The sequence below is a fragment of the Gobius niger genome (assembly GCF_951799975.1).
Source record: "Gobius niger genome assembly, chromosome: 2".
Classification (NCBI taxonomy): Eukaryota; Metazoa; Chordata; class Actinopteri; order Gobiiformes; family Gobiidae; genus Gobius; species Gobius niger.
The window spans coordinates 18,692,951-18,716,554 of NC_136853.1; the positions used below are offsets into that span (position 1 = coordinate 18,692,951).

General features: G+C 40.1%; 2 protein-coding genes across 2 annotated transcripts; one reads left to right on the plus strand and one right to left on the minus strand.

Moving 5' to 3' along the window:
• Positions 1–96: 96 nt before the first annotated feature.
• Positions 97–19,466, minus strand: LOC306982545 (nipped-B-like protein B). The gene is made up of 47 exons (XM_079582505.1): positions 19,347–19,466; positions 18,186–18,329; positions 17,923–18,088; positions 17,719–17,819; positions 17,107–17,209; positions 16,872–17,020; positions 12,187–12,308; positions 12,023–12,113; positions 11,469–11,945; positions 9,556–11,397; positions 9,325–9,426; positions 9,076–9,216; positions 8,928–8,999; positions 8,763–8,852; positions 8,589–8,689; positions 8,408–8,494; positions 8,099–8,330; positions 7,872–8,020; positions 7,713–7,793; positions 7,535–7,635; positions 7,332–7,461; positions 7,172–7,254; positions 6,965–7,097; positions 6,756–6,896; positions 6,572–6,658; positions 6,261–6,472; positions 6,080–6,182; positions 5,650–5,748; positions 5,422–5,568; positions 5,060–5,194; positions 4,882–4,980; positions 4,610–4,663; positions 4,430–4,538; positions 4,222–4,358; positions 3,853–3,993; positions 3,680–3,773; positions 3,436–3,590; positions 3,269–3,359; positions 3,021–3,194; positions 2,753–2,943; positions 2,565–2,672; positions 2,278–2,478; positions 2,052–2,198; positions 1,639–1,979; positions 1,395–1,569; positions 1,105–1,293; positions 97–1,021 (listed from the first exon to the last, which is right to left on the minus strand). Exons 2-47 carry the CDS (start codon positions 18,247–18,249, stop codon positions 659–661), a joined length of 8,310 nt encoding a protein of 2,769 aa, XP_079438631.1. The 5' UTR covers positions 18,250–18,329; positions 19,347–19,466; the 3' UTR covers positions 97–658.
• A 1,671-nt stretch (positions 19,467–21,137) lies between these two features.
• Positions 21,138–23,276, plus strand: mlana (melan-A). The gene is made up of 5 exons (XM_079551504.1): positions 21,138–21,253; positions 21,748–21,841; positions 21,923–22,019; positions 22,104–22,214; positions 23,097–23,276. Exons 2-5 carry the CDS (start codon positions 21,753–21,755, stop codon positions 23,163–23,165), a joined length of 366 nt encoding a protein of 121 aa, XP_079407630.1. The 5' UTR covers positions 21,138–21,253; positions 21,748–21,752; the 3' UTR covers positions 23,166–23,276.
• Positions 23,277–23,604: the final 328 nt, after the last annotated feature.

The window sequence follows — 23,604 nt, forward strand, 5'->3', positions numbered from 1 at the left end:
TTTATTTCATTTGAACAAAACTCCTCAAAAATGGTAAATTATGAATATTTAACGTTAAACATCAACAAACAAATAAAAAGGCATATGAATGATTTATTGCAGTATTGACTTCAGAGATACAGGGTATCTTCATTTTCTATATAACATCAAAATATACATTTAAAAACAGCAAATTCCCCTATGTATAGGCACATACTGCTTGTTTATAACAGTGACAAATAAAATATTAAAATGTTGTACATTTTGCAGTGTTGCTGTTTGACAACTTTAAATCCAGAAACAAAACCAGAAGGAAAACATGGAAATATTTCACACTATTGTAAATAAAAGATCTGTCGCTAGTTTAAACTTCAAAAACACTTTATTAAGAACAGCATGAATACACTAACTTACAACATTCACTTATTTTACAGAATTATGTTCAGATATAAACATGTTTTAAACTATAATACAGTGGGAATAAAAATCAAAAACAGTTGCTGCACAACAGCGAAGGAACTCCCATACAATGTTTTCCAAAACATTACCTTCTTATGGTACGCTTCTTGTCTTCGACATTAACATTTGCCTTTTCAACAGGTCAATGTTACCAATACTATCCACTGCTTCCTATATTACGGTCTATAGCAAAGTTAACATTGTTGGAATTAGAAGTCATTTATTTCTTTGTCTTATCCTTGGAGGCGTAAAGCGCCCGGAGTGTCTGTACAACTTTATTTGAGAGTTTCTGTCCACTCGTCAGATTGATTTTCTTATAAATAATGTCAGATTCTTTTATAGTGTCAACCCAAGGCACCTTTTTGCGACCGTCCCTTTTCTTTGCAACAGACCAAGGCCCAGAGTAAGTTCCTGTCATCCAGTGTATACTGTAGCCAGTTCGGTTTTTCTCAACAACTCTGGCAATCTGCGGTCTGTCTTTGTATTTGGGGCAGAGGGTGGCAATGATGTCCCTAGCCTCAACAGGATCGCCCTTATGACCAGAGTCTTCTGCCGAATCCCGAACACCCTTTTTTGGCTTCCTCTGTGAAGTAAAATATAATAGATACAGTATGTAAGAAATATCTTATAACTAATAGACAAACACAAAGATGAAATCAATCTTACCACTTGGGGACTCTCATCCTCACTTTCTTCATCACTTGACTCTAATGGAGCAGCTTCATCGTGATGGTTGTTGCTTTGTAGCTTTGGACCTTTGAGCAGGGAAGTAATGACTTTGTTTTTGGCATTGGCATTAGCTTCACCATCCTCATCCTCCTCTTCACGGTCCAAGTGCTCCATAAGTAACTTGAACTAAAAGAAACAAGATAATTGGTCAGTCATTGTAGCATCTTTCCTTAGGTCAGCCTGCGTCACTTCAAAATGATATCATGAAAATAACTCGTGGTACTTACATCGAGAAACTGTTTCACAATATTCTTTTTAGATTCATTGCTGAGATTTGTGCAGGCTACATTAGTCTTCAGGAAATCAAGTGTTTGTCGAGGGTTAAAATGCACAGTGGATTTTCTGTTCACTGCCTTGTCATAGACTTTGGCTGACTCTGTTGGCGAGTACTTCTGGATTTTGCTGCAACAACAAAAACGTAGTGTAATGTACGTGTAAAACTATACATCAAAGGTTACTGTAGTGATTTACCTATCGGAGAAGCCGTATAGATTTTTCAAATGCTGTTTTAGCATCAGCAGCAACAGCACACCCTGCGAGGCACTGGCAAAGTCCAGCAGAGGACCGTGGTTGTCAGGTAACCGGTCTAAAACAGCATCCTCGTCGTCCAAATCCGAGTCTGAATCTGTAGGCTTTTTCCTCTTGCGGACCACTTCCTCCTCACTGCTACTGCTGGAGCTGGAGCTGCTGCTGCTGTCGTCACTGCTGTCGTCTTCATCCTCAGAGTTGTGCTTTCTCTTTTTGTGTTTCTTTTTCTTCTTCTCCTTCTTCTTTGCATTCTTCTGCCGTGGCACTGGCTCTTTTCGCAAGGACTGCACAAATGATTCCTCCATAAGTACACTAATTCATGGCCCCAATGCAAAATGTGTGTTTTTCTTTCTTACCTCTTTGAACGACTGCAGCAGGTTGCTACCGGACACAGACAGAGTAATGTCAACATGGTGCATGATAAACAGTGGTTCATCTTGAGTCTGGTATGGGAAGCAGGCCAAGTTGTCTGCTACAAACAGCAGCATGTTTACTTCTGTTTTCTGTAGAAAGATTGGATGAATTTAACCACTTTGGTCGAAAAAAAAAACATCCAACTTAAATACAACATAGTCAACTTACAGTGCTGTCGTCAAATAGGTTGAGCAGTGATATGAGGAAAGCTCGTCTGTATTGTCGGTTTCCACGGACCATGGAGTAGAGGTGAGAGCAGAGAGCCGCGTCTTTGTCATCAGGGCGAAAACCTCGGACTACAGCAGTTTTGGATCCAGCAATGGCCTGCTGCACTTGATAAGACATCTTCAAACCGGCCACAGCCTTCATCTGGAGGGGTACGAAAAACCATATCAAACCTTTGGTATAAGGCACAGGTTGTAGAGCTATACTAAGTATCGTTGATAAACACTTACATGGATGAAACCTGAATATTTCTTGTCAATCTCCACCAACTGGTTGTCTGCCTTGTTTTTCATGGTTGGCTCTGGGTCCGTTCCCATAGCGATCAAGTATGGCACACACTACGATACAAAATCTATTAGAATCTAGAAGTAGCGAGTGTTTAACAACTAACTATATTTGGGATCTAATCTTTAAATACCTGTACGGGATGCACAAGCCCCTGTCCCAGAGTCAATGTGATCACATTGAGGGCATAGTGACGCACAGTCGACTGCGTGTGGAAGAAAGACTCCAGCACCTGCTTCAGGTAGATCTGCATTATGGAGCTGCTCATGCCAGAGGAGACGTCGCCCATTTCCTTCAGATCCTCCTCTTTGGCCGTCTTTTTCCCTACATGTCCCAAAACGTTATATTAATAAATGCAGAGAATTCTTAAAAGATGGTTTGCCTAAACTAATAGAACTCACATTCGCGGTCAGCCTCTTGCATCCGAGAGTCCTCTTCCTGAAGGTATGTCTGCAGGTTCTTTAACACTTGGATCTTCAAATTGACCGACACAATCTCGTCGGTCAGACTGTTGTTATACAAGACCTTAACATCCTGCACAAACATCAGCTCTGGATGCATTATGAACTGGAAGCCTTTAAATAAATAAAGATTACATTAATCACTGTTGAACCATATTTCCACATCAAAATTGTATTAAAATCTCTACCTAGTCCTATGAGTGCCTTGATCTGCACTTCCTCATCTTGATGAGTGGTGAAATACATCAGTAGCTCCAGCACCTTGTCTTTGATCACAATCTGCATGAAATTTGAGCATTTGAGATACTGTAGATATACAGAGATCGCAGTGAATGAAGAGGGCAGTGGATTTTACCTTGGTGGTACCCTTGAACTCCTCCAAGTCAAAGTCAAAGTGTCGACAAAGCGCCCCAACAGTAAAAAGTCCGCGCAGGAGAGTGGGTTTGTTGTTTACCAGAGTAGGACTAGTGGGATCCTCCTGATGTTGGGTTTTAAGTTTAGCCAAAGCCCCTATAGAAAATAAAAACACATATATATATATATATATATAACAAAGCAAAACACAATAATGCAGAATGTTCACAGCTGCATTCATTTACCATAGTAGCGATTAAAGCATGCCCAAATTAACTTGTAGTTGTGTGTGACCTTATTCACAATAGCACCAAGACAGCTTACACAGTGTTGGACAACCTAGTGAGAAGAGACAGTGAAGAATAATTAGGCACACAAAACATTATTGGAAGAAAGCCTGCAACTGAGTCAGGCTCACCGTCATGCCATATTTGATGATGAGCTTCATCAAATCTTCCTCCACAGTCGTGAGGAAGCTCTCACTGGGCTCCTCCATGAGAGGCACCACCAGCTCCAGGATTTTGGCCACATTACAAATGACCATGAAATCATTCTGGGTCTGAAAATAAAACATTATGGAGGTCACTTTTCGAGACAGGTGATAAATAGCAAGCTGGAAAACAACTGCCTTGCCTGTATTACAGTTTTAGAGCCCTAAATCTGCTACAGAATCTTGCTAAAAATGCGTAAATGACTCTGCTGCACAAGTATTCAACGTAAAAATACTTTCATCACTGAAGCGGATCCATATTTAGAAATTTGACAAAGCCTGTTAGTAATCACTCACATTGCACTTAGTTGACAGGTATGGCTGCATCGTCATGGCATGCTTGACCAGTAACTGGGCTCGGATCTTGCTGAACAAGTACAGCGTGGTGATACATGCCACAAGGCGACCCGAACTGACCCCTTTGTCCTCACAGTCTGAAAAAAGAAAAAGTCCGACTGTAACAAAGACACTTAAAAGCTTGGTCCGAAATCTCCAAAATACCAACCAGCCAGAGACTCTTCGTATTTTACAATGTGTTCAACCAGGGTGTCCACCAGCTGAACACAGGCCTTCTTGGCTGGTTTGTAGGATGCGTTTTCTTCAGACTTAAAAAGCTACACGAAAAATGTAAATGTTATGGCGAAACATAGCACAAAGCAGGAAACTATTAGCACTTAAAACTTACATTCTGAAGAAGCTGCTCAAACCAGTCATAGCCAGAGTCTTTACATGCTGACACCTGTAACGTTATGGTTATTTCAGTTATAAAGTCAACACTTTATTTTCAGTATTAAGTCAACACTGCGTAATAATTAGTAAATTCCACACCCTGTTTGTGAGCTACAGCATAAGATTTCCCTATGAGTATTATTTTTGCCTCATATGTCCAAAGCCATGCAGTGTACATCAGGCTTAAAACATGAGCAAATTAATAAATCAATGAGCACATATGTTTACCACATCTGTAATGTTGAGGATCTTGCGGGTCATTGCGTCTTTATCATGACTTGGCGTTGGAGTAAACCAGAGTTTCTGAAACGTTTCATTGACTAGTTTCTGTTCAGAGCAAACATTCAAGCGCTCAGTTAGAATCAGACAAATGCAGAAAAATTAATACAATTAATAAAACAAAAACCTTGATGCCCTCTTCATCATTAACCCTGCGGATCATCTTCACACACATCTCAGTGATCTTGTGGAAGTCTGGCAGTTCAAGGCAGATGTCTCTCAGAATCTTTATGACCCGCTTCCGGACACTTATGCCCGTATCCTGTTTAAAAGGAAAAACACAAAACATTTACATTCTGACATCAAATGCAACGAATACAGCTGCAGTACATAGGCCGGTCTGTAGGGGGTAGTGTGGACAGCAGGGCATTTTAACCTCAGCTGAACCTTTGTACTATGAGTGAACTTTTTGCAGTCAAACTAATCATTGTGAAAAGGTTCAAGTTTACATAAGAGTCCACTTTTTTCCAGAATAATAATGAAATTTACCAGTATTCGTTCAATCAGCATATCATAGTACTGCTCAATGAGTTCTGGGCGACTGAGCACAAAGCGGCCGAGTAACTCCACCGCGGCTTCTCGCACACTGGTGGAGTTGTCCATAAGGCGGCAGTGGACCCCACGCTGCATATCAGTCTACAATAAAGACAGGAACATGTTTACAGCTTTGGAAACACTGTATCATTCTGTGTTCATGAGCTTTGTGTGTAAACTTACTCGGCCTAAGATGCTTGGATCGACAGCCACTACTTCAGAGAGACACTTCATGGCTTTTGTTCTGACCGCAATTGCACTCTCACCCAACACTCTTAAAATCTATCGTAAGGGAGAGAAAGAGTATTAGTTAAATCACAATTTAACTCATAATTATATGAAATGTAAAGCTGCCAATAGATAAGTTTAAATAATAATTAATTTTTAGTGAATACATTTTAATAAGAAATGTATTCACAAAAACACAAAACACAATGATTCTATCTACCGTTGTATCATGTGGCAATAGTATTTTAAAGTTTAAATTTATCCACAATTATTATGATAATAATAACCATGTAAAATTATAATATTGCATGATTGGTATGATATTGTACTGTGCTACTTGCAAAAAGATGATAGCTTTAGTTCTGAACTGTTACACAATAATTACCTGTGATAAATAAATATCAAAGCTCTGTGCAAAAGGCCTCATAGAGGCCAAATATCTAACAACAAGACAGCAGTCTTCATAGTCCACTACGTCTGAATTTGACCTGAAAAAGAGAACACATGTATGACCCACTGAATGACATTAAGGCCATGTAAAAAATTTCTTATAATGTGCCACTTACTTTAAAGAACTAAAATGAGAAGGTGATGTCTTTATTATTTTTCGAAGAAATTTCTTTCTCGTCTCTGCTTTGTGCATTATTTCCTCTGTTGATTCAACCTCCTTGGAATAATATTTTGAGTCCTCATCCCTCTCGTTTTGAGATTTTATGGCTTTGTCTGCCTCACTTGTTACATCTCTATACCACTGAGCAAGGTAAAAGTTCCTGGCAAACTGTTACAAATGAAACAAAACAATAGAGTTATGTCTGAAGTACAGGTATGTCTATTTATCGATAAATAACTCAAATGTTTGATGGTACCATAAGCTTACCAGCAAAGACGTGTCCGTCTCTACGTTGTCGTCAATATAATCGAGCAAGGTCTTCTGGAGCTGCTGAACCTCATCATTGCCTGGCGTCTATGGACAATCATTCAATCAGTAGAGCGTTAAATGCACAGTTAAACCTTACAGCTAATCTAAAGGCTCATAATGAGAATATGGTTTGAAGTTGTACCTTCAAAATGCGGTCAATGACTTTTTGGTCCATTTTGCTAGTGACTGCATCTTTGCGTAGGCGAGAGGCCACGGTGCCTAGGTAATCCAGTGATGCTACTCTGAGTGCCATTTCTGTTTGCTTGTTACTAAACTGATGAACCTAGTGACAACAAATGCAAAAGGGTTAGTTTTGTCTTTTTTTTTATTTTTATTAAACCTGGTACTGACCAGCAATCTTCCCAGCAGACTGAGCAGCAGTTCAGCTGCCGGCCATTCAGGCCTGTTAACAGTGGAGAGCAAGTCATGGACAAAGTTCTCAAACAAGGGTCTGTAGTCCTCCTCGCCCTGTTTACTTCCACACCTGAAATAAACAATTAAAGCAACACTCCAAATATGCCACTTTTATTAACAAGGTTTCAAGAGAAAAGCACTTACTTTTTAAGGAAAACTGACAGGAAATTCTGAGCAGTCCTCATGGCTATTTCATAAGAATTTGTAATAAAGACATCTTTATCAACCTATATAAGCAATAACATGGTTTAATAATATGGAAGAGAAAATAAATTGACAAACGATCAGGTATTTTGAAAAATACCTTCTTTTTCTGTTCTTCCTCTCCGTCTCTTTCAGACGGTAGTTGCACCACACACTGGATGAGCTGGAGGACAAGGGCAGAAACCATCTGGATGTGAACGTAGTCATCATCCGAGTCACTGCAGCTTAACCTAAGAAGAACATATGCATCATAAACATCTGTTTGGATGAAAATAAGAGCAATTCATTTCACTTTAAAATCACCTAAAATTCCTGAGGCTGCGTTTATTGGTAGGCAGTCTTGCCAGGGAGGTAAAAATCTCTTCAAGAATTAGCTGTCTATGTTTGTCATAGCGAGAAAAGATCTAAAAAGAACATAAAAACAGAAATGAATGGTATGACGAAAGAGATGGCATGACAACATGTCCGGTCCATAACATACCGCTGTGACAAGTGTGATGGCACATAGCTGTAACTCACTGACATTCTCCACAAAGAACGGTGTAATGCCCAAGGTAGACACCTGGTCAGAATATGACACTTTAAGTGACAAGGTTCAAACATGTTTGTTTTCAGAGGGACTACAAATACAAGGTTCTACCTGAAGAATAGTGGTGTCAGTGAGCAGCTGAATCTCAAGGAGCTCTGACATATTGCTCACAATATCACAAACTTTACTGTAGAGCTTCACAAACACCTTCTGTTTATTGTTGGAATTCTTGGCTCGCTTAGATTTTGAACTGTGGCCACCTGGAGATGGTATAAGACACATTGTGTGAACTTAATACTTGAGGAGAATGTCTGAAGTATTAAAGACAGCGTGCTAACCTCCATGAGAATCTACCCTGTAGGCTGGGTCATATTGAGGGTACAGAGTATTCAGCAAATGAAACTTGCTGAATTGCAGCACCCTTTCAATCACATCCTCAATGTAAACAGCTTTGGGCATGTGTGGAGATGTCATAATGTTTAGGGCAGTCAGACAGGCATCCGCAGATTTGGTCACTCGTTCCATAATGAGGTCACGCCACAGCTTTTCTTCATCCACAGAATCATTATCCTAAAATATAATGGAACATGAAAATGCAAGCAACAGGGAATAACTCAATAAAATATCTGAACAATAACGTTACTTACAAAACCCATGAGTGTTGAAAGTTTAACGCTGTCCTGAATGTTCTTCTCAAGGATATTCATTATCTTCACTAATCTTTGAGACGGAATCTGTAAATCAATGAAATACATATTGATTAAACCTTTGATTCTTCTTACTGAAGGTGAAGTGAGAATGTGCTGGGCCAGCTAACTTTTGTCTTACCTTGTTGAAAATACCCATAGCCTTAATCTTAGCAGAGTCACTGCTAAGCTCACTCAGTTGGTGCTGTCCGAGAAGGAGTTCCTCTGGTATTTCGTCATCATCTACATAAAAAGTTTTTAATTTTGTAATCTAGATATTTTAGCTCAAAATGCTTCCCAAGTTTGTGGCATGTACCTGTGGCAGTCAAATCTGCATCGTCAAGGTTCTCAATTATGGCGTCCAAGTTTGCTGTAAATCTCTTGAATGTGGATGAATCCATCATTTCTGTAGCAGACAATAGGCACATTCTAATAAAAAATATTTCAAAAAGGATTTGTTACTAAAGGAATGACTCTTTACCCTCAGTTGTCATCTTGGACTCATAAAACTTTTTGTTTTTCTGCTTCTCTTTTTTATTCAGTTTTCTGGCAACTTAAGTAAACAAAGATGATGTTGTGATTAAAAAACTTTCGGAACCAAATAACTGAACACATTGACAGTGATTTACCAGCGCTCAGACTTGGAGGTGGAGAACTATCATCTGAATCCTCTGGACTTCTTTCACGATAGCGGCTACTCGAAGTCCGACCTCTTTTGTCTTCACATTTCCAGGTCTTGTCGTTGCCTTTCTTCGATTTTTTTCTTACGACTGCAAAAACAAATGCAAACTTTGCAAACTAAGTTGTTGTAACTTAAGCCAATGATGGCATAATGTCTTTCACATATCAAGAATATTATATAAATTTTAAAAATATACCCTCGTCATCAGAGTCATCTTCACTGTCCTCTTCAGAGTTGGACACCACATACTTAGGTTTCTTACTAACTGCACTGTGTCTGCGCTTATTTGATAACATTTCTGGGAACACAGAAAAAACAGCCATTAGAACAGCTACTAATTAAACAGGGACAGAGAACTTAATAAAGGCTTGGAATCTTCGAATATCAAATCTATATTTATATGCTGCATGCATGTACCATACTTTACCTGATTTGGACGATGAGCCTCTGGATGAACGTGCATTTCTGCTCTTCTTAATAATTTCTTTTATTTCGTCAATACCGAGTCTCTTTAGAACAACTACAGGCTTAGATGCTTTTGCCAGATTCTTAATCAGTGACACTCTCTCCAGTCTGACTCGAGGCTCACTCAGCCCATCAACTGATTTATGTCCATCTCGCTTTAGCTTGGGAATGACAAAGTTTTTCAAGCCTGATCCAGTGCCACCCAGGTATGAGGGAAGCTCACTAGTCTTGGTCTCCACAGTCTGTTTATGTCCAGTCTGACCACTAGAACTACCATTCGCACTCTTTCGGTCTTCCTTGTTTGTAGAAGAGACACTTTCTGTCTTTAATCGGCTACTGGGGTCAGTGGATTTTTTACTTCCATCATGCTTTGTTTTATAGCAATCTGGTTTAGCGTGCTTATCACCAGACTGTCTTTTATAGTTTTCCTCTGGTTTGGTCTGCTTCTTTTCCCTATCCCTTCCATGTTCTTCGCGGACTTTAAGCCGCTCTCTGTCTTTCTCACGTTTTTTTGTTTGATCCCGCTCTTTATCCTTACTGTGCCTTCTGTCTTTGTCTGACTCCGGTTTCTTTTCTTGATTTTTCTCAGTTTCCCGGTCCCTGTTACGTTGTCTGTCTTTTTTAATATCTGGGTCCTTTTCTTGGGTTTTGGCCTCTTTATCCTTATTGTACTTTTGGTCTTTTGCTTGGTCCTTTCCTTGGATGACACCTTTGGCCCTTTCCTTATTCTTACTGTGGCTTCCATCTTTACCATGGTCCTGGGCTTTTTCTTGGATTTTCTCTTTCACTCGTTCTTGGTCCTGGTTCCGATTTCTGTTTTTATCCCGGTGGTCCTGGAGCTTCCCTTGGCCTTTGTCCCTGTCCGGCTCTTTCACCATTTTCCTGTGACGGTCTTTATCCAAGTCTTGGTCTTTTTTCTGGAGTTTTTCTGTGTCCACCTCTTTATTACCCTTATTTTGACTATGGTCTTTATTGGTATCACTTTTTTTGTTCGTTTGGTCTTTATTGGTGTCTTGGCTTTGTTTTGGGGTTTTACCCTTGTCTCTGTCTTTACAAAGACTTCTCTCTTTATCTTCTCGTGTTTTTCCCATATCAGCGCTTGTATTCTGGTCTCCTTTATGGTCTCCTCTATCCTTGCTTGGATCCCTGTTTTTGACTTTGTCCTTATTACTTTCTTTATGTTTTTCTACATTTTTACTCCGCTCTTTTTCCTTGTGCCTGTCCTTTTCCTTGTCATATTCAGGGCTGATATTTATTTCTGTCCTCTTGATGGTTTTTGAACTATCAGAAATCTTGGCGTTAAGATGACGACTACCTTGCTCTTTGCTGGTTTCTGTGTTTACTTTGTGTTTTTGATGTGTGCCCATCTCATTGTGTTTTTCACTGCTGTCATTCGTGACGTCTTGTTGCTGTTTAGGTTCCCTCTGGTTTTCCTGGTAGTGTTTACGAGCTTCTAACTTTCTATGAGTATCAGTGTGCTGTTTGGTGATAGCTTGGTTTTCAACAATTTTGTTTCCCTTTTCATCTAGCTTGGATTTGAGGCGCTTTAGGTGATCTTCACAAATCTCACGAGGTTCCAAGACAACTACAGGCTGGGCTTTTCCTAGTCCAGCTTGCTCAAGATCAATACTGACCATCAAAGCAGGCCGACCAGTACCATTATTTGTAGCCAATGTCTTTCGTGATATTAACTTGCTGTTACGGTTATCTTTCTGAAGGCAAGGGCCATCCCCTGCTTCAGAAGTCCCCCCAACTCCAGGTTCCTGAGGATAAGAGTCCTGCTTTCGTTTCTTCAGTGGTTTGTCTAAAAGAAGAACAAAAAAAAACATGGGATGAGAAATTTAGACAGCAAGTAAGAATAATGCATGTCTTTACCTTTATCCTGAACATCTTTATTCCAGCGTTCTTTCTCAAATGACGACTCATGTTCTACTTTCTCAGACTCTGAAAGTGCATCTGTTTCAGTATCATCACACACCGCTGTATCCTTCGCATTGTTTTGGGCAAGAGGCGGATGGCAGTTTGCTTGCTCCTCAGCTTCTGACTTGTGTGATGCATCTTGTGTTGTTCTTGATGACCGATTATCCTTCATTACACTAGTTTCAATGTGATTAGCATTTTCTACAGAGGGCGGTTCTCCAGAGTGATCAGTGTCAGACGATCTTACTCTAGTCAATTTTAAAGTCAGCCTTGAAGAGTCCTTCATTGGAGAGCTTACTATGTCATACAAAGCATTTTTGTCAATTTGTTCAAATTCCTCTTTGTTCCTCTCTTTCTGTTTCTTCTTGTACTCTGTTGAAGTTAGTTGTTTGTCAGGCAGATCACTAGGTGACTGCATGATGACCCTCGATCCTATAGAAATAAAAATGGCAAACAATCATCATTTATGTCATTATACTGTATTACACAAATAGTTAATTTATACATACGTTTTGTGGTCTCATCATGTCCAGTAGGAGAGCGTGAAGAATTTGGAGATCTCACAGAAAAAGCAGCCTCTTTCATGGAGGATCCATTTTCCTGAAAATTACAATACATTGTTTATGTTTTAAAAGTCACGTGAGGTGTAATTAGGGTAGAAAGTTGTTATTACCTCATTTCCCAATCTCTGAGTCATCATGTAGTTGTCATTGGAACCAACTCGTGCATTGTGATTGGAGTTATTTGATAGTTGTCCAGATACCTTGTTGTCATGGATATTTCTCATACCAGCAGCTGTGAAAACAAATGTTTCAAAAGTTCACATCAGATAACAATTGCACATATTAAACCTATACTATACATTTCAATAAGTAGTCAAGGCCCGTATTTAATTACAGAAACTCCTGCATTCTGTAGATAAAGGTAAATGGTAAGAGCATTTGTCCACAGATCCAAAGATCAAAGCCAAAGCCGCCGCAATGACAGATTCCTCTCCATGTGTTGCAATATGGAAAGGTTCAAGAGATCCTTAATCCCCAGCCGCCAGACAGTAAATATAAATAAGATTGTTATTTAGTTAGTTAGTTACTTTTTTGCGTTAGCCACATAGCATAACTGCCTAAGTAATTTTGTATTGTTAAAATGGCAATAAGAGAAAAACAATGTGTTTCCAATAAAACGTCTTTTTACATGTTTTCCAAAATCAAAACAAAAATGAGTTAGGCAATTATGCTATGTGGCTAACATTATATATTTGTTGTATTGTATATTTTTGTGCTGTTTACCATTTCCATTTTATACTAGGCCAGATTTCTCAGAGGTCATTGGCCACTGGGTGACCCTTAACCATTACCACTAACATATTAATATTTTTGGGATAAATAAATGAGAAAAAAGCAGGACTAAACCACATCTAAACCAGGCCAAAGGCCTGAGACAGTTTCATGTGAGGACCAACTGAGGTAAGACCAGTTTCTCTCAAACATGACACTCAGTCCTCACAGCTGAGCGGGTAGAGGGCTGACCAGGCCTCTGTGGAGCCGCTGTTCTTGGCTCTTGAAACTCCGTGAATTGGGCGCGCTCGTGTTTGCATCCTCATTTATTCTGCTTCAGCCACTTTTACCTGTTGACTTCTACCATCGCAAAGAAAGCACTTGTACCTTTCCCACAAATGCGGATCGAATGAAGTCAAGGGACAAAGGAAGCAGAAAATGCACCTGTCAAATCATTACTCTGATATTTGGCGAATACGGGTCCAGATAGCGAGGTTTAACGTGTTGACCAGTTAACATGTGTGCTAGCTGGTGTCCCAAGAACTCACGCGCCATCAGCTTCAGCACTCGTTTTACAAACACAACCACAACTGCTGTTTTTATCTTGAAGTTGCTAGTCAGGCTCTTTGCACCGATGAAGACAGGGAAACACGCTGTCCACGGTGTCGCGGACCGCAAGGAGTCTTGCTTCTGCACGTCATAATCCGACCAAAAACACGATGCTCATGGTCCTTGTGCTTCAATTTGGTAAAATCTGTCAGTCCCTCCAATGATAAGCCTCCTGTTTTCTTAGTTAAAAGTCTGTTTGATGAAGCTGTGTTTTCATTTGAGCCCGCTCTGGCTAGTTATGGGTGCCAAAAAAAATCTATATTTTTATGGAAAATGAGGCGCAGGCCAGATTTAATGGCTTGGCGGGTGTATGGACTTAGATAGAAATGAATAAGTTCTAGAGCATAAAGCACATCTATTTATCTATCAATTAGGGCTGGGACAAAATCGGATCTGGATCGCAATATTTTGTGCTGCAATACCACATATCGAACCTTTTTCAAGCATCGCAATACTTTCAATACTTGTGTTTGGAGGTATTTTTATCCTGCACTCATTTGTTTTCCAGTAACAGCTCTTTGATAGCTCTTTGATCTATCTATCTATCGATCCATTTGTTAAAAAAATATTGTTTTTTACTCATTAATTGTCCATGAGTAAATTTACTCCTACTATGCTGACTGAAAACTAGACAAAGTGAGAGATGGATATTGTACATTGTGCCACAACCCAATAAATAATTATTATTTTCACTCAAACTTGGCTGTAAATACTGTTTAAAGGAATAGGCCACCGTTTTTACATACTGAGATATGCTCTTACCTCACTTTAGCCGAGTTAATATATCCCCGTCTGGTCTTTGTCCGTGCGCTCTGTCACGCAAATGGAGCACATACGCAGCCTCTCCCACATGTCACATAGCTCCAAAAAAGCTCACGATAGAAGCTACCAAGCTCTTCCACGTGTTCCCTATTTAAATAAAGTTACGTGAAGTGTTTTCATGCGAAGTATATTTACACAGAAATGTAGCATGTCGATTTTATAAGCAGATAAAAAGGGAGACTATATTGTGAGGCGTAATGATACGAGGAGCAAAACGTCCGCGCAGTAACTCCTAAAGACTTCCCCCCGCTCACTTCCGTCAATAACCTTTAGGAGTTACTGCGCGGACGTTTTGCTCCTCGTATCATTACGCCTCACAATATAGTACCCCTTATTTAAATAGGGAACACGTGGAAGAGCTTGGTAGCTTCTATCGTGAGCTTTTTTGGAGCTATATGACATGCGGGAGAGGCTGCGTATGTGCTCCGTTTGCGTGACAGAGCGCACGGACAAAGACCAGACGGGGATATATTAACTCGGCTAAAGTGAGGTAAGAACATATCTCGGTATGTAAAAACGGTGGCCTATTCCTTTAAGTGGTGCTAGCCCGCAGTTAGCTTTGCCCGTTAGCCTGTTAGCTTCTTCTTTGCGATTCTGTTAGTGTGTATTGCGCCTCCGACCTGGTGCAGGGAAAGTTGCAAGGGTGGTATTCAGGCCAGAGAAACCAGGGGAAGACCCAACATTACCCCAGAAGGACTACGAAAAGGGTTTATTAAGGCAAACAAGTTAGTTAGTTCTCCTTTAAATGTAATTCGTGGCTACATTCTGGATGTAAATGCAGACTCTATCTCTATGCGCCTCGAGGCTCTACTCATTTACAGACAGCCCTGAAACTAAACAAAACAACTATGGAGCGCGAGCTAACCCGCTAAGCTTGAAGACAAAAGCATAATGAGGGTTCATGGCAATTAAGTACATGCGTATGGGACTTCTAACAGGAGGAAAAGGAGGAGACGTGCCATGTGCCTTTATTTACCTTTGCATCTACCGCATACTGTATATGCGCTCCAGACGCGAGAAGGCAGTGCTGTATGAAAAGTGTTGGAAACTACGATTAGAGGCAGGAGTCCGTGTCCTGTCTTATTTTGCTGAGAAAATGTGCTGAAATGTCACTTAATGGCTGCGAGTCAAAAGAGAAAGTAAAACGTGTATGTGTTTGGCACCTCATGCCGCAAGTCTCCTTGTGCAAGTTTTCTTCTCTTTCTTCGAATATTGTGCAAAGTTACAGGCCAAACCCAAAACGCTCCTAATTCCACTGTGTTAAAGCTGAGTGCCCGCCTGGCCTCTCTGTAACCATCCACAAAGCGCATCTGAGGAAACCACGAGTAGCAACCCAGACAGGGATTTGATTTGGCCGAAATAACACGCGCTGTTAAAAATACTGTATATTATAAAAAACATTAAAAACTAACTTTAACTTGAACCATGAAGGAAATTTCGTTGTCAAAGTAATAAAACAATACGATATAAACCAATACAACTTTGTAATAATATCAGTAATAATACATAATAATAATAACAATAAAGTTGGAGGTAAAGCAGGACAATGTACAGATTTGTAGCCTGTATATAATATTCCAATAGAAATAGAAACTTTAAATACATTCACACAACACAGCAATTCACATTTAGAAAAGCCCAGTATCTTCACTATAAAATTATGAATCATAATACTCAATTAAAACCATGTGATCAGTACTCGTCATGATCGGCATCGGCCGATCAAAATTTTTGTGATCAGTGATCGGTGCCAAAAATCCTGATCGTGCATCTTTACAAAAACACTTCTGCTTGATAGGAACACAAAATATTACATGCCTACATGCTTTTTTGACATTATTTTGTCACATGGTGTGGTATGACTGTGTAACATATCTCCATGGTAACGCTGAGGGGAGGGGCTAACCGGCCGACTCTCATTTGGTTCAAATGGAAAAACAAGTACAAAATACCTGATACCTGTCTCTTCCCCCGGAGCGTGAGTGTGTATTCGCTGTATGGCTGTCCTGTTGGACCGCGCTGAGCCGCCGCTCTGAGCGGTAAAGGCACAATGCGCGGAGCCAAAGATGGATGTCGCCCACAGCGGCGGTGGCGAATCTAAATGAAAAGCTACGCAAACAGCTGAGTAGGCAATAACGCAATCGATCAAAAGCCCTTTAACTGAGAGTGTCACATGTCAGCTCTGCAACGTGAACTTCAGAAATATTTTTTATCCAGGAGTGGTTCATTCTTACAAGTCTGCTCTTCAACATAACGTTATTTTGGTCTTTTTACAAAATTAATGAAGTTTTGCGACACTTTTACTCTTCTAATCAGCGAACAGTGAACACTGACTGTCGGCAGCGACGACCACACTGCTCATACATCGGTGCACACTCACCTGTCCTTCCACAGCCGCGCCCAGCGCGTACAGACAGATCGATTTTAAAATAGCGCTGTATTAATCTTCATGGCATTTTTAAAGAAGTAAAACAAAACCGCGTTGAAACAAAAATACAACAGGCCCGTGTAAAAGTTATTGCAGTGTAATGATGACATCAGAGGGATACATGTATAGCGCACACAGTGATGAGGCAACGAGATAGCTACATGCCCCACCCATGAACAACCAGGCTGCAGGAGATGTTCAGGAAACAAGACAAGCTTAGCTTACCTTGTTGGGATTGTTGGTGTTGAGAATAACTCGGAGGATTGTATTGCAAATAGTCATCTGGACTTTGAGGAGTGTAAGGGCTTGGTATGGGACTGCTTTGCTTGGGTATAAATCTTGTACCTGACCCGGACTGCTGAGAAGTAAAACATCTGGAGGAAAAAAAAAACAGAATGGTCTTCATACAGAGGCAAAAATATGTAATTATTCCGTAACTACCATGATGTAGGTTCCCTACCCAGAAGGACTTTGAGGAACAGAGGTTTGTTGATAGTTGGAAGCAGGACTACCGTGAACTTGATTCACTTTGTACTGTTGAATCAAAGATGGCTGCCTAACATCTATAGCAAATAGACAGAGAAAAATATAAAGTAGTTGGTTAAATTAGTGACATTCTGACATATTTTTATGCAGCAACAAGTGTACACGTCGAAATATAGAAAGACTGTTACTAGTGGTAAGACTCAAAATATAATAATGAAAAATGCATTAACACAAAATAGTGTCACCGGAAAACAAAGGAGCGAATGATAAAAATACTTCCAAACACAAGGGGTGAAAGTATTGCAATACTTGATAAAGCATCGATACTTGGTATTGCAGCAAAAAGTATTGCGAAAAATCCGATCCAATATTTTGTCCCAGCCCTACTCTATATTGTGACAATAACTAAAAAAAAGTTTCTTTTCAGAAACCTGAAACAGAATAATGCAGGACCGGTTATAAACAAAGCCTCCCCAAGTGCAGGTAAATTATAGACAACTGAATAGACAGCAGAGCAAAAACTTAAATTCTCCTACTTGAGCCGTTAGCCCCTTACAACCCCAAACCTTATTCTGAGAAGGCATACTTTTATCCCTGAAGATTTTGGGGTTCCTTGACAACAAGGTCTGCAGCAGCAATGGCATTTCCCCTTCTGGCTCATCATTGCCCAAATTGTCCTTCAGCTCACTGCATGAAAATATAACACACACATGGTAAACATATGAGCCTGGTCCTAAACCACTATGTTCCTTTGCAAAATCAACAGCTAAAAACAAATATGTTTACTCACATGTGTTCAGTAGAGACCTGGTTAAGACTGTGTATCAGCTGAGACACCAAAGTCTCATCTCGACACACCAGCAAATTGTTCACCTCCTCAGAGATTCTACTGCTGTACAACAGACCTTTAGCAGTGGTGGCGGGCAGTGGAGAAGGCAGGGGTAGCTGGTTCAACACTATAGAGATAAACAATTACATGAAAGATAGATTTATTATTAAAGCACTGTAATTTAGATGTGAAAACAAAAGCTGGAAACATAAAAAATAACTTACAGTCCGTCAAGCTAGCAATTCCAGCAAGAGTAGTGATGGGAACATGAGGCATATCACCATTCATGCTGAAGATGAGGTCAAATGGTCGTGTCAATTGCCAAGCTGTTCAATAACACTCTTCCTATTCCTCACATCTCCGAAATCCTACAAAATAATAATTAAAACAAATGTATGAGCCACATTCAGGACAGTAAACTGCTAAGGTCATGTCTACTTAAGTGAAGCCATTGAGCTAAAAACACTTCCCAACTAAACTGAAATAAAGACAACGCAAAAATGTGGTCTGGGCATGTTCCTGAAATGTATTGATTTTTTCTTTCTGCCTGGTATCGTGCCATTCTTCAGCATTATTTGTTTCATATAGAGATCAGCTTAGCTCCACAAACACAGCAACACTGACTTGTAACCACCACCACAGTGCAATTCAAACTTGGCTAAAGCACAGTTTGACAAAATCACACGTTCACACTTGATCTGTTTTCCTGATCTGTGAGCTGAACGATGTAGATAAACACAAGAAACCAACCACAACAAGCGCAATAAAGCAATTGTATCTCAGTTCATGTTTCAGCTATTACAATGTATTAACGTTACAGTGGTGTTCGAGTATGTATTACCACACTATAGCTCGAACATTTTTAGATTATTACATAAGTATTACTAAATTGCAAACACATTAGACACAATCAGTTCGCCAAATTGTCTGTATGAAGGAAACCACAATCAGTTCGTTGTTAGCCGGCTAGCAACAACTGGAGATAAAGCTATGCTAACTGGCTAGGTATCTGTTTTTAGTTGCCCTAGCATAGCTAGCATCTTTGGGATTGTATCAAACCCAATGGTTTACATTGAACTGCTTTTCCTGAACACAAATATAATCTGCATTATTGCGTTATATGTTAACTCCTGCTACGGCTTCTATAACCTCAGTTTTATCTGACAAAGTAGACCTCGGACTTGCCTAAGGAAGCGTAACCCCGACCCGACGCCAGGAAAGCAGGGGTACAAAGCAAAGACCCCATCACAAATGATTTCTATCGCTTTGGCTAACCCCCGAATGCTCTCCAAGTACAAAGTAATGTCTAGGACACAACAGCAAAGGTCTGGGTAAAAATGATTCAAACAAAAAGCGATTGTTATTGTTGAATGTGTGTTATTTACCTCGGGATGTGATGAGAAAGAGAAGTGGCTCTGGAGGAGGAGAGGGGGAGGAGCAGGACTGGAGTAGGATGGCAGCTGGAGAAGAAGAGCTCCCTCTTCGTCCCTCCGAGGCGCTCGCGCGGCTCTGCTGCTGCTACAGCTTTGCGGTTTTCCAACTGAAACCAGTTAACTGACAACTTCACTAACCTACTCTGGTAAAGGGCATTGTGTTTTAACAGCATAAGATAGATTATTATCATTTCTAATTATTATTTGATAATGTGGAATTAATTATAGTTTAGAAGCAAATTTAACAGAAAAAGTTGGGAAAAGTAGCAAATTGAAGTTCAACCTAATGGATTTGGATGTCGGACAGATCCATATTCCAAGGATAGAAACAGGTCTGGGACTTAATTGCTGCTCATGGCTTTGGACACAGTTGGTATAACGTGTAAAAAACACAAACGCATTAACATTAAACGCATCTATTCACAGTTTATGCTCTCTAACTGTTGCACCAATAACATTAATCAATCAATAAATAGACTTGTATGTATAGCCGGCGGTGTATAGCACACGCTTAATTTAAAACATTAAAAACAAACAGGTAAAAGTGTCGAAATGCCTTTCAATAAGTGTGTCTTTAGATGTGATTTAAAGTTCAGTGATCGATCGCTGCACAGGTTCCAGACAGAGCTCTGAGGCGCAATACCTGCGCTTCTCCGGTGTGGGTCAATCAGAAAGTTGTTGTGGAGAGCGCGAGCTCTGACAGGATGACACGAAAATGCACCGCTTTGTGGGGCAGGCAGGTGTAGCCTGATGTAGCCTACTGGTGTACTCATGTAATGTAGTTGATGGCTTTGAACTCGATCTGGCTCTAGACTGGGAGCCAATGAAGGGTCTGGAGACTGGAGAGAGTGAGATGCGCATGTTTTCAGTGTTTTAAAGTTACGCATGATGGACATGCTCACATTTCTTTATTCTCCACTTTCGCATCCATCGACGCACACGTTCATCCGCGCCGTAGAGGGAAAAGATCGGAATTCTGGAAGGACCGATCTTTAAAGTTTATTAAGAAACTTGACGTGGAGAATAGACCGGTGGGCTGTGCTGCTGCCAGTGTTGGGGTAACGTATAGTAACGAGTTACAAAAATATATTAGCCTACTTTTGTCAGTAGAATTAAAGAATACAACATATTACATAAACAAAATACGGGAATATAGTAGTCATTACAATTCAAGTAACTCACGTTACAAGAGCATTTAAATGTATGCACGAAAAATGCCAAATAAAATGCAGCATAACAAATCAAGTGCATAAGATCTAGGTACAGTTGCGTGTTCCGAGTTTCCCTTCGTCCATGCAGCTATAACCATAGCTATATATAAAGCCTTTATATATATGTCTATGGCTATAACCACAGGGATTAAGAATGTTCTCCCTACACTATGGCTATCCAGCAGAAGCACCTCTTGGGTGATGCTCTACTGTTCATGTTGATGTAAAGCAGCTCCAATACCCTCCCAGAATCACCACAGTTGTTGTTTTTTGTTGTTGTTTTTTTGCAGTGGCTGTCCCCTGTATTCTGCAACATGTGTCCATCAGATGAGGGATACTTATGTGCAGATTTATTGAAAACCTGCAGTGTACATAAAAAGTTAAAAGATTGAACCAGTTGCCTCACTTCGACTGAGACTCACGAGTGGGCCGCCACATCGGTCCGAGGCCCCGGGGTTTCACGCTAATTACGCCGCTTCAATGGGTTTAACCATGAGCCCCTAACCCGTGACGGTCATGAGGACTTTTTGCCCATTCTTCACAGGCACGGGGGCAAGATACAGTGCACAGTGCTCCCCCAGACGGATCTTTTTCACAAGTTCGTCAAAGCTTGAAGACCTGCACATTTTAAAAGCCTGCTTCTACCTGGTAAGATATACTTTTTTACATTTTCTTAGCTAGAGTATGTGGGGAAGTTATGTCACCATTTTCAGAAAAGCCTCACAGCAGGTGCCAGCAAATTGGCAGAACAAACGATCTGCTGCTGATTCAAACCTTCAAACCTTCACATTGTATCGTCAAAAATGGCTAATTTAATTTAATTTAATTTAATTTATGGCTGCCTTAAAAGCCCCTCTTGGTTTGGAACATTGCAAACTTGCCTTGTTTTGCAGTGTGTTGTGTAAGCTATGGCAAATGTACCTGTCTTGTCCACATCAGAAAATAAAATAAAAGTACATTTCCAAGATTCACTAGTTTAGACACGTCAAGTACAAAATGTCATTGGCATAATAACATTTGATTTTGTAGGTTATTAACGATCATTTCACTGAATTCCTCCATTATAACTTTGAAACGATCCTAATTGTAAATGTTGTAAGAGGTAAGTTCAATAATAATCTGAATTGTGTTCTTTTCCCCAGACTTAATGCGGTGTAACCATACAGACGGGATGCCTCGTGGAGACTTCAATATCTATTTTGCCAGTGGCAGGGGAGGATATGTCAGAGCAGAGGAGTATGTCCTTTTTTAAGCTTCTGGATGAATTACTCTTCCACTTTTGTTTTTGTTTATATGTAAATATGTTGTGACCATCAGGGCTATAGGCATTGTTCTGCTGGTGATCATTCTGGCCGCTCTTCTTGTTCTGGGATGCTGGTACTTCAAAAAGAGGAGCGGGTACAAAATACTTCGAGTGAGATTGCATTTGATTTCTTTGATACTTTAAGATCCAAATTTTAATGTATGGATATTAATTTAAAAGTTCTTTTACCAACAGAGCACAAGACCAGGATCTCCGGAATCTCCTTTTACAAGAGAGTACGCCGAACCGGGAACATCAGGAGAAAACAAAATGGCCCTCACAGATTTTGGCAGCTTCAGAAATGTGGTGAGATTTGTAGATTTTACTGTCCCTTTAGGAAAACGTGTTCTCTCAATTTGACCCATCCTTCAGCCAGTGCTTCAGGGCAACTTTTCAGAAGCAGTGAGCAGCTAGAGTCCAGAGTCCATCCCCAGATCTTGAGCCATGATCTTGATTTGGAATACCTAGCTGAATCCCCTGGAGGAAACAAACGCAGATATATGCAGACTCCACAGGGCCCCATGGCCTGGGAATCAAACCCGTTTTGTTTGGAATTGCATTCAACTTAGAATTATCGCCCCATATACGCTTTAGTAACAGAGAGAGCTTTTCAGTCCAGACTTAAGGCAGGCTAGAAGGCATGAAGGCATGTGAGTGTGATGTGATGAGGGGGGAAAAAGGAGCCGTTTGAGGTAAGATAAATAAAACAATGTGTAATTTCTTACACGGGTTTGGTCTGGTAAGGAGTTTAATTATTTGTAAAACAATTTGTACTGAGATTTGTCCTGTAGTTATTTTAAAATAGCTTTTCTCTTTTCTTTCAGCAGAAACATTGTTAAAACGTTTTAGAGTAGAACCTAATGTTAGAGTAGAACGCCTTTCACAGACATGGTCACAAAGCGCTTTTGGTGGGACAATTTACATTGAGTCCACAGTCGATAAGCTGCCTTAGTAGCCACAGCTGCCCAAGGGTAGCCCAAGTGAGGCTGAAATCTGCGCCAGTCCCACAAACCACCACCAAACCATTCACTCACTCTCACACACACATCATTAGCCTAATGTACGTTCAGCCAATCTCATCCCCCAAATAATGAATTTGAATGTATAAGTCTTTCCAGAATGCTAAATGCCATATTTAGATTTGCTTTCAGCTATCGTAATATAAGCATGTTTCTCACTTTCTCTCAGGTTCCGAATGCTCCTCCTGCTTATGAAAAGATCTCTTCTGGACAACTGCCTCCTCCATATTCCCCTTAAAGGACCTCCTGATGCAGGATAGTTGTGCAAAGAAGACATTAAGCAATGAAAACAAATGTTTAAATGACTTCGGAAGATCGATCAAAGCATACATCACAAACTGGTTTATCGATTTCCCAAAAAAGTCATAGTATTGAAGCATACACTTTTTGGGGACAGTTGCAGTGTTTTATCTGTGTTTGAAAAAACGTTAAGAATTGATCCATGAAAATCAATTTGATACAAATAAATAACACATAACATTTTATAAGGACTACATTTAGTACAAAGTGATTTCATTCAAAGCCATTCCGTTCAAAGGGTTTCTATCATTTGAATGTCTTAAAATGGAAATGTCAAACTATCTACTTTCTCTGATGGATATATCGCTGATAACTATTAAAGTTCTACAATTGAAAGTATAGTGTTTACATCCTTACTTGTAGGTATGGTATTTCTA